The sequence below is a fragment of the Hyalella azteca genome, unplaced genomic scaffold, assembly GCF_000764305.2.
Source record: "Hyalella azteca isolate HAZT.00-mixed unplaced genomic scaffold, Hazt_2.0.2 contig4286, whole genome shotgun sequence".
NCBI lineage: Eukaryota > Metazoa > Arthropoda > Malacostraca > Amphipoda > Hyalellidae > Hyalella > Hyalella azteca.
Genome location: NW_025934506.1, coordinates 200,045 through 214,431, shown reverse-complemented (window position 1 = coordinate 214,431; position 14,387 = coordinate 200,045). Strand labels below are relative to the sequence as shown.

General features: G+C 36.3%; 1 protein-coding gene across 2 annotated transcripts in view; it reads right to left on the bottom strand.

The window, feature by feature from the left end:
• Positions 1–5,739: 5,739 nt before the first annotated feature.
• LOC108675154 (protein grainyhead) overlaps positions 5,740–14,387 on the bottom strand; it is a 69,586-nt gene continuing 60,938 nt past the window's right edge. Inside the window, exons 11-14 of one of the 2 annotated variants that reach the window (XM_018163143.2) lie at positions 12,770–13,363; positions 10,580–10,778; positions 9,782–9,846; positions 5,740–8,829 (exon numbers count right to left, since the gene is read on the bottom strand). In XM_018163143.2, coding sequence (XP_018018632.1) covers positions 8,685–8,829; positions 9,782–9,846; positions 10,580–10,778; positions 12,770–13,363 — 1,003 coding nt within the window. In that variant the 3' untranslated portion in view covers positions 5,740–8,684. The remainder of the gene's footprint in view (positions 8,830–9,781; positions 9,847–10,579; positions 10,779–12,769; positions 13,364–14,387) is intronic. The other variant, XM_018163144.2, reaches the window with a different exon arrangement.

Here is a 14,387-nt window from a genome sequence, read left to right as displayed (position 1 = left end):
ACTTTCCCACAACTCCTGGGACTTCGGGGAAAAGGACTTTTAGGAGCTTGAGATATATTTGCGTTCATTTGCTGAATGCTTCAATGTTATCCATGCATAACTAAAGTAAAACTATGATAAAAAGTCTAATGATAATATTAAGATTTCCTCTGAGAATTAAATTGAATTCTTTATTTTTCACGAAAAAAGTAATTGGAAGATATTTAAGTTTTCTCGACGAACTTGCGCTGATTTTTCAGAATGTTTTTGTGCTTCCGAAATTTAATTTGTCGAATTTATTACATTGTTTCAAAAAATCATTAGAAATGTCATCAATTTGTTCAATGAAAATTTCTAGGCCTTATAAATCGTTGAAGGCTCTCACATTTTATAGCGTTGATTTTTTCATACCTCTTCCTTCAAAATAAGGACGTTCAACCTGATGGAATTCCATCAACCTGATGTTGATGGAATTCATTAGTTAAGGAACGCCACCAAATGACATCGGCCCTAAAAAATGTCCCCTCAAATTTAGTCTCAAAATGTAAGTAAAAATAAGGAGACTCTAGCTGTGTCATGAACTACTACCATACACTCAGAAAAACAAGCAAGTCTTTGTTTACATAGCGACACACTTTCTGCCTTTTGTGTGTGTCGGGTCACCCTGGCCTAATGTGGCACGGCAAAGGGCTATCATCAGTGCTATGAGTGTGTCAATATTTAGACAATATGAAAGATTTATTTTTTAAGTCTAGAGATAAACGAAGTCCGATGGCCTAAATCAGTGGTTCCTAAACTTTTTCAGGCTGGCGCCCCCTTTGGCTCCCTAGTGAATTTCTAGCGCCCCCCACAGACACATATAATAAAATCATGCCCCTCTTTCTATAAAATTTAGTTCACTGCAATTTTGAGAGATAATGGTTAAACACAAATGTGTATTTCACAAATAGGACCCCTTTTAGTGAACCAATGTGTTTTTCAGCTGTTTTAACTGTTTCAGCACTAGAAACCTAGGATGTCTCAGGCAAATTTACGGCCGGACTCGTGGCCAGTCTCACGACCAATCTCCAAATTCAATTATCAAGGAATATCACCCAAACTAATTAACGCAGCTCAATAAAACTTGGAACATGTATTCATCAGAACTTAACGGTGACGTTTAGCTTGCGAAAATTTTTAAAATATCACCTTCATTCGTGAGTTATATTGCGATACAGGCCGAAATTCGCAGTGATCAAAGAATTTCTTCCAAACTACCAAACAGATTTGAACGAAGTTTGAATATACATTCCTATCTACCAAATGGGATTTTTAAGATTAAAAAATTTTTTGATTTTACCGTCGTTTGCGAGAGTTTTTTTTTTTCATTTTACCGTCATTCTTGATTTCACACTTCCTTATTCGCTTTCGTTCGCAAGTTATACAGATATAGGAGGAACGACCGGCTTTTCTACCGGCTGGTTTAACCAAGAGCCGTTTACGTATAGCCGTATAACTCACAAACGAAGGCAAAACGAAAAAATTGTAACGAACTAAACATCACCGTAGCTGAGGTTAGGTATTAAATAACTAAATTTCGTTCAAATCTGTTCAGTAGTTTGCAAGAAATTTCTTGATTACTGCGAATTTAAGCACGCATTGCAGTTTAAATCACGAATGAAACTCGCGAACGAAGACCGATTCGACACTTCAGCGAACTCGCCTGCGAGCTCGAATGCAAAACCTAACTTCATTTTCAACTGTGGCACTCATAACTCCTTCAATTATTTGAATAAAATCCGTTCATAATTGAAGGAGTTATGAGTGCCACAGTTGAAAATGAAGTTAGGTTTTCCGTATTAACAAAAAAGTTATTGATGTAAAAATCTGAAAAATTCCCCCCGCAAAATACTGATATTATCTACTTATATTTCAAATTTGAATAAAATCCGTTCATAATTGAAGGATGATCTGGGTGAAAAAACCATCGCTGGGAGTCATGCATGTGCTGCACGTGTTGTGTACAAATCGTCAACAAACGTTCGAACTTCTGACTTCGACTTCGGACTGCCGCCCCCCTATCGCCTCCCTATCACCCTCTTCTTCCTTACCGCCCCCCAAAATCTTTCCATCGCCCCTAGGGGGGCGATATCGCCCACTTTGGGAACCAGTGGCCTAAATAATCAAAAAGTAGGTTCAGTGTTTAAAGTTCCTATAGTACCGTGGCAGGAGCAGTGAGTTGCGGGTTTGATCCCAGCTCATGCGATAGATCTGGTCGAAATCGGCAAGGTGGCCTAGTGGTTCAAAAGAGCAAAATTAGGTCTGTGAGTTGCGGGTTCGAGATCACAGCAAGCTGTAAGAATTACGCGGTGTCCTGAATCGGATACGGGCCAGAATACTATTACTATTAAAATGGCACAAATTTCATCTAAAAGAGATATGAACAAGATTATGATCACTGCATGAATAATTAACAGAGTCAACGGCACCTGGAAAAACGACACCTAAAAGAGAAAGAAAGATTATAGTGTAAGTTGAATGCTTTACATGCACTGTACGAGTTCAAGTTTGAGCTAGATTTGCTTCAACTCTGAACTATTAGCGATGGCTGATTCTAGATCATTTGCATACGGTGCTTTTACACGGGGTCTGTAGTGGCGGTCAGTACAACTTTCCAACACTAACCGCCACTACGTATCGCGCTACTGCTGGCCTTGTGAAAAGTGTTACTGGCTCCTTAAGTGGCCAGTAGCGCCTGCCTCTACACGTGGCCAGTAGCTTGGTGTGTAGTCGCGGCTTGGTGTGTAGTAGAATGTTTTACTGGCCGTCATTACTATCCCCGCGTAAACTATTTATAGTGAAGACAATTTCAGTTACGGTAGAGGTAAACATCTGAATTGTGGCAATGACATTGGAGCACGATGTGATTGTAAATATAATATTCACAATTGAATGATAATGATAAGCTGATATGGTAAATGACGTATATTGGAGAAAACAAAAACATTTTATACATGGTTTCTTAAAATAGCAAAGCTGTAATTAATAAATTTGTTCATCTTACTAAACTATAATACACTTTCTACCTGCTCGCATCATGCATTCATGACCACGTGAAAACAACCAAAATAATTATTCTACAATCGATGGTCACGTTTGAGATGTTTTAACGATGAATTAATAATTGAGAACAGACATTGTACGTCAAACTGTCACTCCGTTTGAACTTTATTGTGGAACGCTGCTAATTTATACATTAATGTTCTCTATTATAAATTACTACCTACATGGATTATATGTACGTAATATATGAGAATTAGAGAGCATCTTTTTTGTATTAAATTCCTAAACGATTGAAGGATAGAACGTATCCATTTGAGAATCTACTTCATTAAAAGAAGAAACATTTTGTAATGAAACTTCAGTATCAGCCTTTCTCGCATTTTATAACAAGAACTCGAGGCAGAAAGTGAAATATATAAATCATGAGATGATTGTAAAAGTTATTCTTGAATATTATTTCGGCCTAACACTGATAAGCGAACAGTTTTCAGCTACGATTTTTCATTGGTATTCGCGGCATCGCAAATCCAGCATCCAATCAGGGTTTGAGTTTGAACAGCCAACTGAAGACGTACGACCAAAAGCCATTCATCAACAGCCTTCGATCAACAGCCGTCGATCAACAGCCTTCGATCTACTCATCAGCCTTCGATCTACAGCCTTTGATCAACAGCCGTCAATCAACAGCCTTCGGTCAACAGCCTTCGATCAACAGCCTTCGATCAACAGCCTTCGATCAACAGCCTTCGATCAACAGCCTTCGATCAACAGCCTTCGATCAACAGCCTTCGATCAACAGCCTTCGATCAACAGCCTTCGATTAACAGCCTTCGATCAACAGCCTCAACAGCCTTCGATCAACAGCCTTCGATCAACAGCCTTCGATCAACAGCCTTCGATCAACAGCCTTCGATCAACAGCCTTCGATTAACAGCCTTTGATCAACAGCCTTCGATCAACAGCCTTCGATCAACAGCCTTCGATTAACAGCCTTCGATCAACAGCCTTTGATCAACAGCCTCGATCAACAGCCTTCGATCAACAGTCTTTGATCAACAGCCTTCGATCAACAACCAAACGATCAGATTGAGCAATAGTTTCTTTGAGGACGTTTCAAGTAAAAGAAAATTTCATTTTACTTTGATGTGATGGTGAATTTAGGTCTCTTGCGTTTATTCTCCAATAACTAAAAACCAATTTGAACACACATTTGCACAAATGTTCACACATATTTGCAAAACTCCTTGCAATTAAATTCCTCATTAGTGGTCAATCCAATCAGTACGTACCGAGTTACGATATTTTTAAGAAAGGCAGCAGCAGGTGCGTTTCCAGCAGACGTTTTCATTAGACGTTTCATCAGATGTTTCATCAGACGTTTCATCAGACGTATTCATCAGATGCTTCATCAGACGTATTCATCAGATGCTTCATCAGACGTTTTCATCAGATGCTTTCATCAGAAGTTTTCATCAGACGTTTTCATCAGACGTTTCACCAGACGTTTCATCAGACGTATTCATCAATGTTTCATCATACGTTTTCATCAGATGCTTTCATCAGACGTTTCATCAGAAGTTTTCATCAGACGTTTTCATCAGACGTTTCATCAGACGTTTCATCAGAGGAGCTTTTCAGTTTCAGTAATTATGCTGAACTTTGATCATTGTACATCGCTGGCGTCTAATTACCAACTGAAGTTTCGCGAAACCTAGCGTAAAAATTGAAAATGATTCAAAGGAGTTATCATTGCCTTTTAAGTTGATAATTAGATAACAATTCTATATAGAAGTGTACCGCTGAACGCGACAAAGATGAGCTGAATTTAATTTTTAACCACCATGACTGCTTAGTTGCATTTTGTATGACCAATTATCAGTAATTGGGTCCAAATATAAACAATTATGTCCATCAGTATTTCGTCTGATGTCCTAAACTTGAATCATTTTATCAACACGTCGTGCTTAACAAACTCTTAATCCTTTGCTGAATTTACGTCATTTTAGGCAGCATCGCTAGTCATTTATTTTATTAGGTATTTATTTATGATTTATTAGGTAGCATCGCTAAATATCATCCAAAATTATGTAAAAATTGTTAAATAAAATGCAACTTGTAATTTGCAAGAGAGCAGTACTTAGTATTTATTTGTTCATCAACAGAGATGAATCCACCTACGTTTCCATTCTTCATTAAGTAATTGAATAATAGACTGAACACAATTCACTATTGAATTAAATTATCAACTCTTGAATTAATTATTGAATTGAAACCAAATAATCGCTCATTTCAACAATAGTCAATGAGATCTTTTTGAAGCAAGGAAACAAATTCACCAATTGCAAAGGCAAAATGCATCAAGATTTTCTGATAAAAGAAAACTAAAAAAATATAAAAACTATAGTATAATAATAATGCTGCCTTGTTGCTGCTAAAAATGTCGTATAGTAACGAGAGATCAGGTGCATTTTCAGTAAATAAATTCTTCATAGCTTTAAGCTATCTAAAATTTAGAAAGCATGCCAAAGGAATGGCTGAAAAACTATTCAGATTTGAAAATAGTTTAAAATTTGTTAATGAACTAAAAATAAATTATTGAAAGTCAGCGATCGCTCTTTAGTGTTCTGTGAGACTTCGCATATTCAATCAAGGCCTTACACTCAAATAACTGAAAATAAAGTCAAAAGCGAGACTCGCTTGAAAACTCAGCCTTGTTAGTGTCAGCACTTCAACTCAAGCATTGAAGGCGTTAGCAACACTTCAACCCAAGCCTTGTTAGTGTCAGCACTTCAACCCAAACATTGCTGGCATCGGCACTTCAATCCAAACATTGCTGGCGTCAGAATTTCAACCCAAACATCGCTGGCATCAGCACTTCAACCCAAGCTTTACTGGCGTCAGCACTTCAACCCAAACATTGCTGACGTCAGCACTTCAACCCAAACATTGCTGGCGTCAGCACTTCAACCCAAACATTGCTGATGTCAGCACTTCAACCCGAACATTTGCTGGCGTCAGCAACATTTCAAACCAAGCCTGGCTCGCGTCAGCACTTCAACCCAAACATTACTGGCGTTAGCACTTCAACCCAAGCCTGGCTCGAGTCAGTACTTCAACCCACTACAAATGGTACAACAAAGATTCAAATGGCTTCCTAAGACAAATATAAATGGCAAGAAGTAATTATATGGGCACTCAAGATACCTGCTGCTGTGATATCGTTATCATTATAATTAGTCCTTAATTAATAATAATGTACAGCGTGTCAGAGTTCTTCAGTTAAAGTTATGAGCAAATTGACGAACGAAAACATTTTTGTGGATTAAAATAAGCTTATGACACTGCTACCTGCTATGTACATAACGCATTAGGATCATATAACAACAACTATTACTGAATCGGTATCAACAATCATTACTGAATCTGTTTCAATCATTACTACTGAATCGGTATCAACAGTTACTACTGAATCGGTATCGGCAACTGTTACTGAATCTGTATTAGCAATTATTACTGAATCGGTATCAGCAATTATTACTGAATCGGTATCGGCAACCATTACTGAATTTGTAACAGAATAACCAACATAAATGAGAGCCTCGTAGCAATTAGAGGACATTGGTAGCTTAATTAACATTAGTGAGTATAGAAGTCGCTTATTTTATATCCAAACCCTTAAATTAGTTTTGATATTCGGCATCGTGGTTAACGAAAAAAATTCTATGTTCATGTAATTTTCCAGGCAAAGTTAAAAAATTAAAAAAGTTTTGTTTTACAGCTGATATCTTCGAACGAATTTTGCACAAAATCATAGTTAAGATGTCAAGTCGATAATTATATTAAATAAATTTTAATTTTCAAGGCTGCATGGCAAAATACAAAAACGTAAGTATACGGAACTTATATTATAAAATGATATATTACGAGAAAAACTTTATATCGAATGAGAGAAATGAGAATCCAGGTAAATTGGTATCTTACGCCCTAGAATTGCCAATTTAATCACAACGTAGTTCATTTATGTACAAAACTCATTCAGTTACAAGCAAAAAGCGTTCATGTTCAGCGATGTTCAGGTAAAAATGTTATCCGAAATAGGATTCCTGAAATAATAAGGAAATTTCTGTACAAACTAAATGAAATAAAATGGCAACAAAGGCAACCGCTACGCCATTTACAATGACGTCGCAAATATTTTTGGAGAAGGAAAATTTGAATCTAATGAAAAATAATCCGTGAGGATCGAACTTACAAAATAAAGAGAAAGTGTTGGGGTTGCGTAAGCACTTCGGTAAATTGATATTTACAGGCACACAATCTGAAAGTTTTCGTCTACTTGGGAATTCGTCCTGAGCGTCTCAAAAATTTTTTCTGGAATTTAAACAAAATAATCTTTATTAACCAGGAGCCGTACTATCAAAAAAATCACTTAATTACATGTAGATGCCAATTTCTTATCTGTGATTGATAGGTTTAGTCTGAAAAGCTGTTGGTGATTAGCGGGAAGAGTTACGAATATTTAAATGTTTGTGATAGTGCGAGGCCGTTTCATTGAGCCAAGTTTTTTTAGACAGAGAATATCAAAAAGCTAAATATTAAGACTTTATCAAAGCAACACGACGCGTATAACTAGGATAATGCCGCTCATTTTCCATATCAAATATCTCAGATAACAGATAAAATATCGTGAATAAAAGTTATGTTGGTAAAAGGCAGGATATATTACCACCTGCTGAATGTTAAAAGCTAGGAACCAGCCTAAGCTGCCTTAAAAATTTATAAATGGCAATAAGATATCAGCCAATATCTCTGCCGAATGATATAAATAATCTGAAGATATCACTAGATATCACTTATGTGCTAGAGCGAGCTTTATCATCGGTTTTGTTATTTTATTATCGATTTCTTTATGAAACTTGAGTCCTTCACTTGGTAAAAGTTTAAAATAAAAAGTATATGCGAATCTTGTCGGAGATCACCACATTTCTTAAGTTAGAACACTTAGAGAAAAATATCTTAACATAACAAATCAACGGGCAATTCTGAGTGTTTCAACATGAAACAACAGAATTAATTGGCACGCTTTATTTAAGATTACTTCGGCTAATTTTCATCTTAATGCTTCAATACTTAAAACTGCGTAAAACATTTTTCATTAAGATCGTATGTACAAAGAACCGGCATGTAACTTTACTTGCCTATATGCTAATATCTGTTCTATTCAGCACTCGTAAATTTTAAAATTATTCTACCAATTATAATTATTTAAAACCTGAATCCATCCCTCTGCTTAGTTTAACTTTTTTCAATTCTTATTTTACATGGAGTTACACCGCTGGCATTACTGTACAAACTCGTTAGCAAGGCACACTACTTTCTGCCGCGTTGAATTTTGATGAAAGAATGTGACCATAGTCTGCATATTGATGTCTGTAGTATTTAATTTAAACTGTTTCGGGCTTCATCTTTCTTTTTCATCAATAAATCATTTTTTCGGAAGGAGGTTAGTTTCGTATACTCCGTCAATCACTGCGTCAATCGAGTTAAACTTTGCATGATTCAATTGTTTTTGCCATCGTATTCGAGAGAAGTGTTCGGTCACTGCATTTCTCTCATAGCTTTTCTGTCCTCCTCGACCATGATGACCTCGTACTTGTGGGTGGTCACTGCATTTCTCTCTTAGCTTTTCTGTCCTCCTCGACCATGATGACCTCGTACTTGTCTGTGTCGTGTCTCGCGATCTCTACGACGAAGACAGCTTCGTTGTTGTACAGCCTGATGCTGTCGTCCTCGAGACGCACGCGTATCCTGAAAAATAAAATGTATTAATCGTCGTAAATTGAAAAATATTGAAAAGTGAACTGACAAGCTCAAACGAATAAAATACATTTTATAAGCGAATAAAATTACTTCATTGAATAAGAGTTATTACTTACGTCAAACCCAATGAGAATATAGTTTGGGTGAAGCTTATTACTGCTACCAGAGAAAAAACTCAATTTGTAAAATTATTTACTGAAAAATTCCATTGTCGACAACGGAGTGAAGTGGAATTTTGTAAGGAAATACGATACTGGGAATTTGAGAGTGACATAAAATGTAGTAATGATGCAAATTTTAGTTCTAAAAATAGCAGAATCCAAGAGGCAAGTATCCAAGAATTTGATTGCGTCTGACCAAATAACCTTTATTGAAAAATATAGGCTCGAAATAATACGACCAAATTTATGCAAATGAAACAATTAGAATTTATTACTTTTAAAAATAATTCCTATTAAAATATAATGTAGCTGCCGTAAAACGCATGTTGGATACATTATCAAAGGTTCTACACGAATTGCCATGTTCTAAAGTTCAAATAAAATTATTTAAAAAAATAAATTAGTCTATAGTAGAGATGTATTATCTTGTTATCTTGTGTTATTGCTATTGTGTGAAAAGAAGGCTTGAAACTCTGTGGTTTATTATTTTGATAGCAAATTACATTTTAAATTAAATATAAAAGAATGGGCACTTGCAAAAAAATAAGCGGAAATTCAGAAAGTTACGAGATTTTGGAAAAAAATTCTATCAGTCGTGCAGAAATTTTGAAATTATGACCAACTTGAGGGGCAGTTTAGCGGCATAATAGAAGCTCTGGCATATAAACCTAGCATTGCAGAACATGACCTTAATCTTTCGATTTTTTATATTGATTATGTGGATTAAGTAGTAGATTATTACGTAGATTAAAAATAAATGACGATTTTTGGTTTCTCACCCATCAACCGTTTTCTTGATGAGGCTGTAGATGGAGTTTGCTGGGATTTCGTACATTTGTTGGAGCTGCAGAAAAAAACTCAAATTAAACATTTTTAGTCCATATTGAAGTCTTATAGATCCCTTCATCGTTTATTTGTAAAAATCTAGAGAAAATGTATGAGTAAAAGTAAATTATAAGATTATCTAAAATGCATTCATTCAAAAAGTTGTTAAATTTATACTAATTTTTTATTTAACAGCGAAAAAATGGTAAGAAATTTTGCTATGAATCAAATTATGTAATATCTTGAATTTATTTTCATTTCACTTACTAACAGCGCTGAGAAGACCACACGATTTGGGGGCATTTGAACTACATTCATTCACGATTTAATAGCAATAAAGTTATAAGAAAATCTAAACTTCATTCATTCATAAAATGTCCCCATTCTAGAAGCATAAAACAGGCAGCACTGAATAAAAAATTTTCGCCATTTTTGAAAGATTATACTCACAGCATTAAGCAGACCACTGGTGTTGGGGGAGGGTGAATATTCAATTCAACTATAAAATAAGATAATGTTGTCCCCATTTTCATATTTTATACTCACAACATTAAGCAGGCCACTGGTATTCAGTAGAGGGTTAGTATTCAAGCTACATTCATCCATAAAATAAGTTAATTCTATCCCCAATTTCTTCTTTTATACTCACAGCATTAAGCAGACCACTTCTATTGAGTAGAGGGTGAGTATTCAAAATACATGAACCCATAAAATAAGTTAATTTTGTCCAAATTTTCTCATTTTATACTCACAGCATTAAGCAGACCACTGGTATTAGGGGGCACTATATGCAGGGGAGTGTAGACCCCTTCATTAGGTCTCCTCACGTAGACCATGACTCGTTCACTGCGGGGCGGGTAGAGGCGGGACCGCTTGCTGAGGTGCGACGGGAACATGTCTTCCACAGGACTGGCCGGGTTCACCACTGCGCCGTTCATGCTCTTTAGTTCACTGCAAATGATGAGTGTCATGAGAAAGCTGGAATATAATTCCCATGATATAACTATAACTTAACTAAAGTGGAATATAAGGGTGAGTTTGATGCTTTTTATGCCACTGTAAACGGCGAGTATGAAGAAAATACTTGGATGAATCTTTATGCGATTCTTGGGAACTGCAGTAAAAATTTTCGCTGTAATTAGGTTACGGAGCAACCCATTCTCTTGGTTGCATTCCCCAGAGCTGATGAAACAGGTTGAAAAATGCGCGAGTCATATAACAATTGAATAAGTTAATTGATCAAAATGATCGGTACAATCGCAGAATGTAGCATGCAAGTGCACAGTAGGTGCTAAATCAGGGTGTATGTTGACTTATTATAATAGACGGTTTTTAAAATCGGGAAATAAAAAATGTATATCTTGATATAAATTAATAAGAAAATAAATAGCTGGTTTGCAGTAACTAAAGTTTTTTATTTATAAGAAGGACTTTCAAGCTACAAATATCAAATATGTATTCTGCTTGTGGATTAAATGATTATACAATAATCGCAAAATCGATAATTTATCGAAATATCCGTAATAGGCTGATGAACATGCAACAATGTACTCTTTGGGAAAATTAGCAAAATCTTACTATTTCAAGGCTTGTCTATAACAAAGTCGATACTACAGTTTTGAATTTAATCAGGCAGTCAAAATCAAAAACATTAATTTACAGTTATCATAGAACTTACGGTTTACAGAGACCGATTTCTGTAAGTAGTTTACATAGCTACACTGAGGGAAATGTATGGGTATACACCCTATACTGTCTAAATAGTGACGCACTTTCTTACCCACAGCACGAGCAGAGAGTGAACGTATCACTGATACGCACTCTGGCAGGGCCAAAGTGGGCCAGGGCCTATACTTTAAAAAAAAGTTAAGAGATCATCATCATCATCAGTTCATCAGCCAATCATTGACGGCCTTTCAAGCAAAATCCACCAATCATGGACAAGAAAATAGAGCGTAAGTACTTACGTTCACTTAGCGAGTTTTGAAAGTATGGCCCCAGGATGACACATACGATAAAAAAGTGCATCGATATATGGACAAATTTACACTCATTTCTCTGGGTGTGGCATATAGCCTTGACGCGAGGCGTGCCGTCTCAATTGGCGGGTTATTTTAATTATTTTAAAATTTATATCAAAATCAGGCTGCGAAGACAATCAAAAACAGAAGAAAGAAGAGGGAAATGGGAAAGCAATGAAGGAAGAAAATTAAAGTCAATGCACACTTGCACAGGAACCAAAAAATTTCCTAATGATAAAAGATAAATTAATTATTTGATGGGACACTGGTGAAATTTTGGCGAAAAGGCAAAATTTTAATGATACAACACTATTCATATTTGAGGTTGATCCACCATTGACACTTTTATTGCAAGCTATATTCGCTTAAGAACTGGTTAAGAAATCCAGAGACAAATATTTGTCTGAAGCATTTGCTTCGGTCCAAAAGATTCAAACCGGCAGAAGAAAAATGAGATTTTGAATCTTAGCTCGCACGTAAATGTCATTTATACAATACTTCTCAACCATACAAACGTCGACTTGTGCTCAGTAGCTGCGGAACTGTCGAATATTCAAGTTTCAGTTGATGCCACAAGCCTGATTCCGGGACCTTGTTCCGAAATTACGGGGAAAATCGGAACCTTTGTCTTGAAGGAATTCGCTTTCTCATTATCAAATAGTTTGTTAAAGTCCCTGCGATGAATCTGGTCCTGCCTAGTTTGTAGGATTTTTTAGTTTTGCTCGATGTTTCCAGTCTCACCAGTTGTCTTCGACGCAGGCATCAGATTTCGTAGAACGTGAGATTTAAACATTTTTCGTTCAAGTCTCTGTGATGAAGTTGGTCATGCCTGGATGTTACTCATGCCTGGTAAAATGTTGTATGTCTGTTTTGAGGTCTAGTTCGGAAAATATTTCGAGTTTAGGTGGTCTGCAGTCTTACCAGTTGACAGGACTGCCGATGGCTTTGATGAAGACAGCTGGTGAGGGAGACCCTGAGACCGCATGAGCGGTAGTGACCATGCCATTGCAGGCAAGACTGGAATTGTCAGGTCGGTGGGACTGGTAAGAACCGCGCAACGTGGTCCGGTCTAGCGGAGAATTGGGAGCCCGCGGTGATAATGTCGAGGATTCAAGTTTTGATTGATGGTTGTTAGAAATTATGGTTTGGTTTAGGAGAGGAGATTGCGGCTGCGAATACATATGTTGGCCGTCTAAAGGACTACCGTGATTGGATGACAATAAGTGAGCGTGACCGATATTGGATGAGATTATAGTGGATGTCGAACACGTCGGGGTTGGCGATGAGGTTGAAAACAATAGAAGAGTGGATGACGATGAAGGTGGAGAGCTACGAGAGAGATTAACATTATTCAAAGATGCATGATTAGTGACAGACGTTAGGGATAGCGGATGTGGAGAAGGGGAAATGCTATGGGCTGGTAGGGAGATGATGTGTTGGGCGTGGGGAGATAAGGATGTTGGGGAAGAAGATGTTGGGGCTGTGGGGATTTCCATCGATCCAGCACCGCATGAACTGAAGGAGAGAATATAAAAATTGGTGGGCCATTGATGATCATTTCAATTGTTATTATGACTCAATGGATCTCTCGTAACTAATCACTTGAAAACGGGATAACAAGTCTGACAAATCTATTTATTCTCTCCATATGCGGTCAAAATAATGGGAAAACAAACTTAATTCGGACATATTTCTTGCTATAAATAGAACTTTGATTTCGCATATTTTTGTCCAAGATTTCGAACGCGAAATTTCTTGCAAATACCAGGCTTGAGGATAATTTGCTAGTAAATTCTTCTCATTACTAAATCTTCTCCTGTTGTAAATGTGCAATATTACAGTCAGTCGTTAAACCTGTTAATGAGTGAGCGTCACAATAATGTGGTCAAGGGATACGAAAATGTAACAGAATAAAAGCATTAAAAAGAATATCAAGATCAATATCATAAAGCACGTTACAGTGAAGTAACAATTCAATAATTCATAAAGTACGTAGTTATTGATCAGTACAGCACAATATTAAAACATACATCAATTGTTGTACGTAACACTATAAGCGGACGACATGCAAATGCAATCAAACGTAAAACTGTATACTAATGAACTTGTATGCGGGAAAACTTTGGTCTCATCATTAAAGTTAAATTATTTTTTTTTTGTCCAGTAAATCATTTCATAGTCCATGCAGTTTGTTTCATTCAACATTAAAATCTTTCCAGTTTCGCTTAATTAGAGAAACGTAATTAATATATAGTTATATTTAATATAAATAATTAATAATTAGTTAATTATCGGAAGACACGAGAGATGCACCTGAACGAAGAGAGGGAACAGCGAATAGTAACAGAGGGAAATAAAAAAGGGAAAGATGAACATGTGAGGGAAGATATGAATATGAAAGTAAAATAGGAACAAATAAGGAGTATGAACATTTTAGATAAAGATAGCAATGTGAGGGAAGATATCAATATGAAGTAAAAATCGAACAAATAAGGAGTATGAAAATGTTAGATAAGGATAGCAATGTGAGGGAAGATAT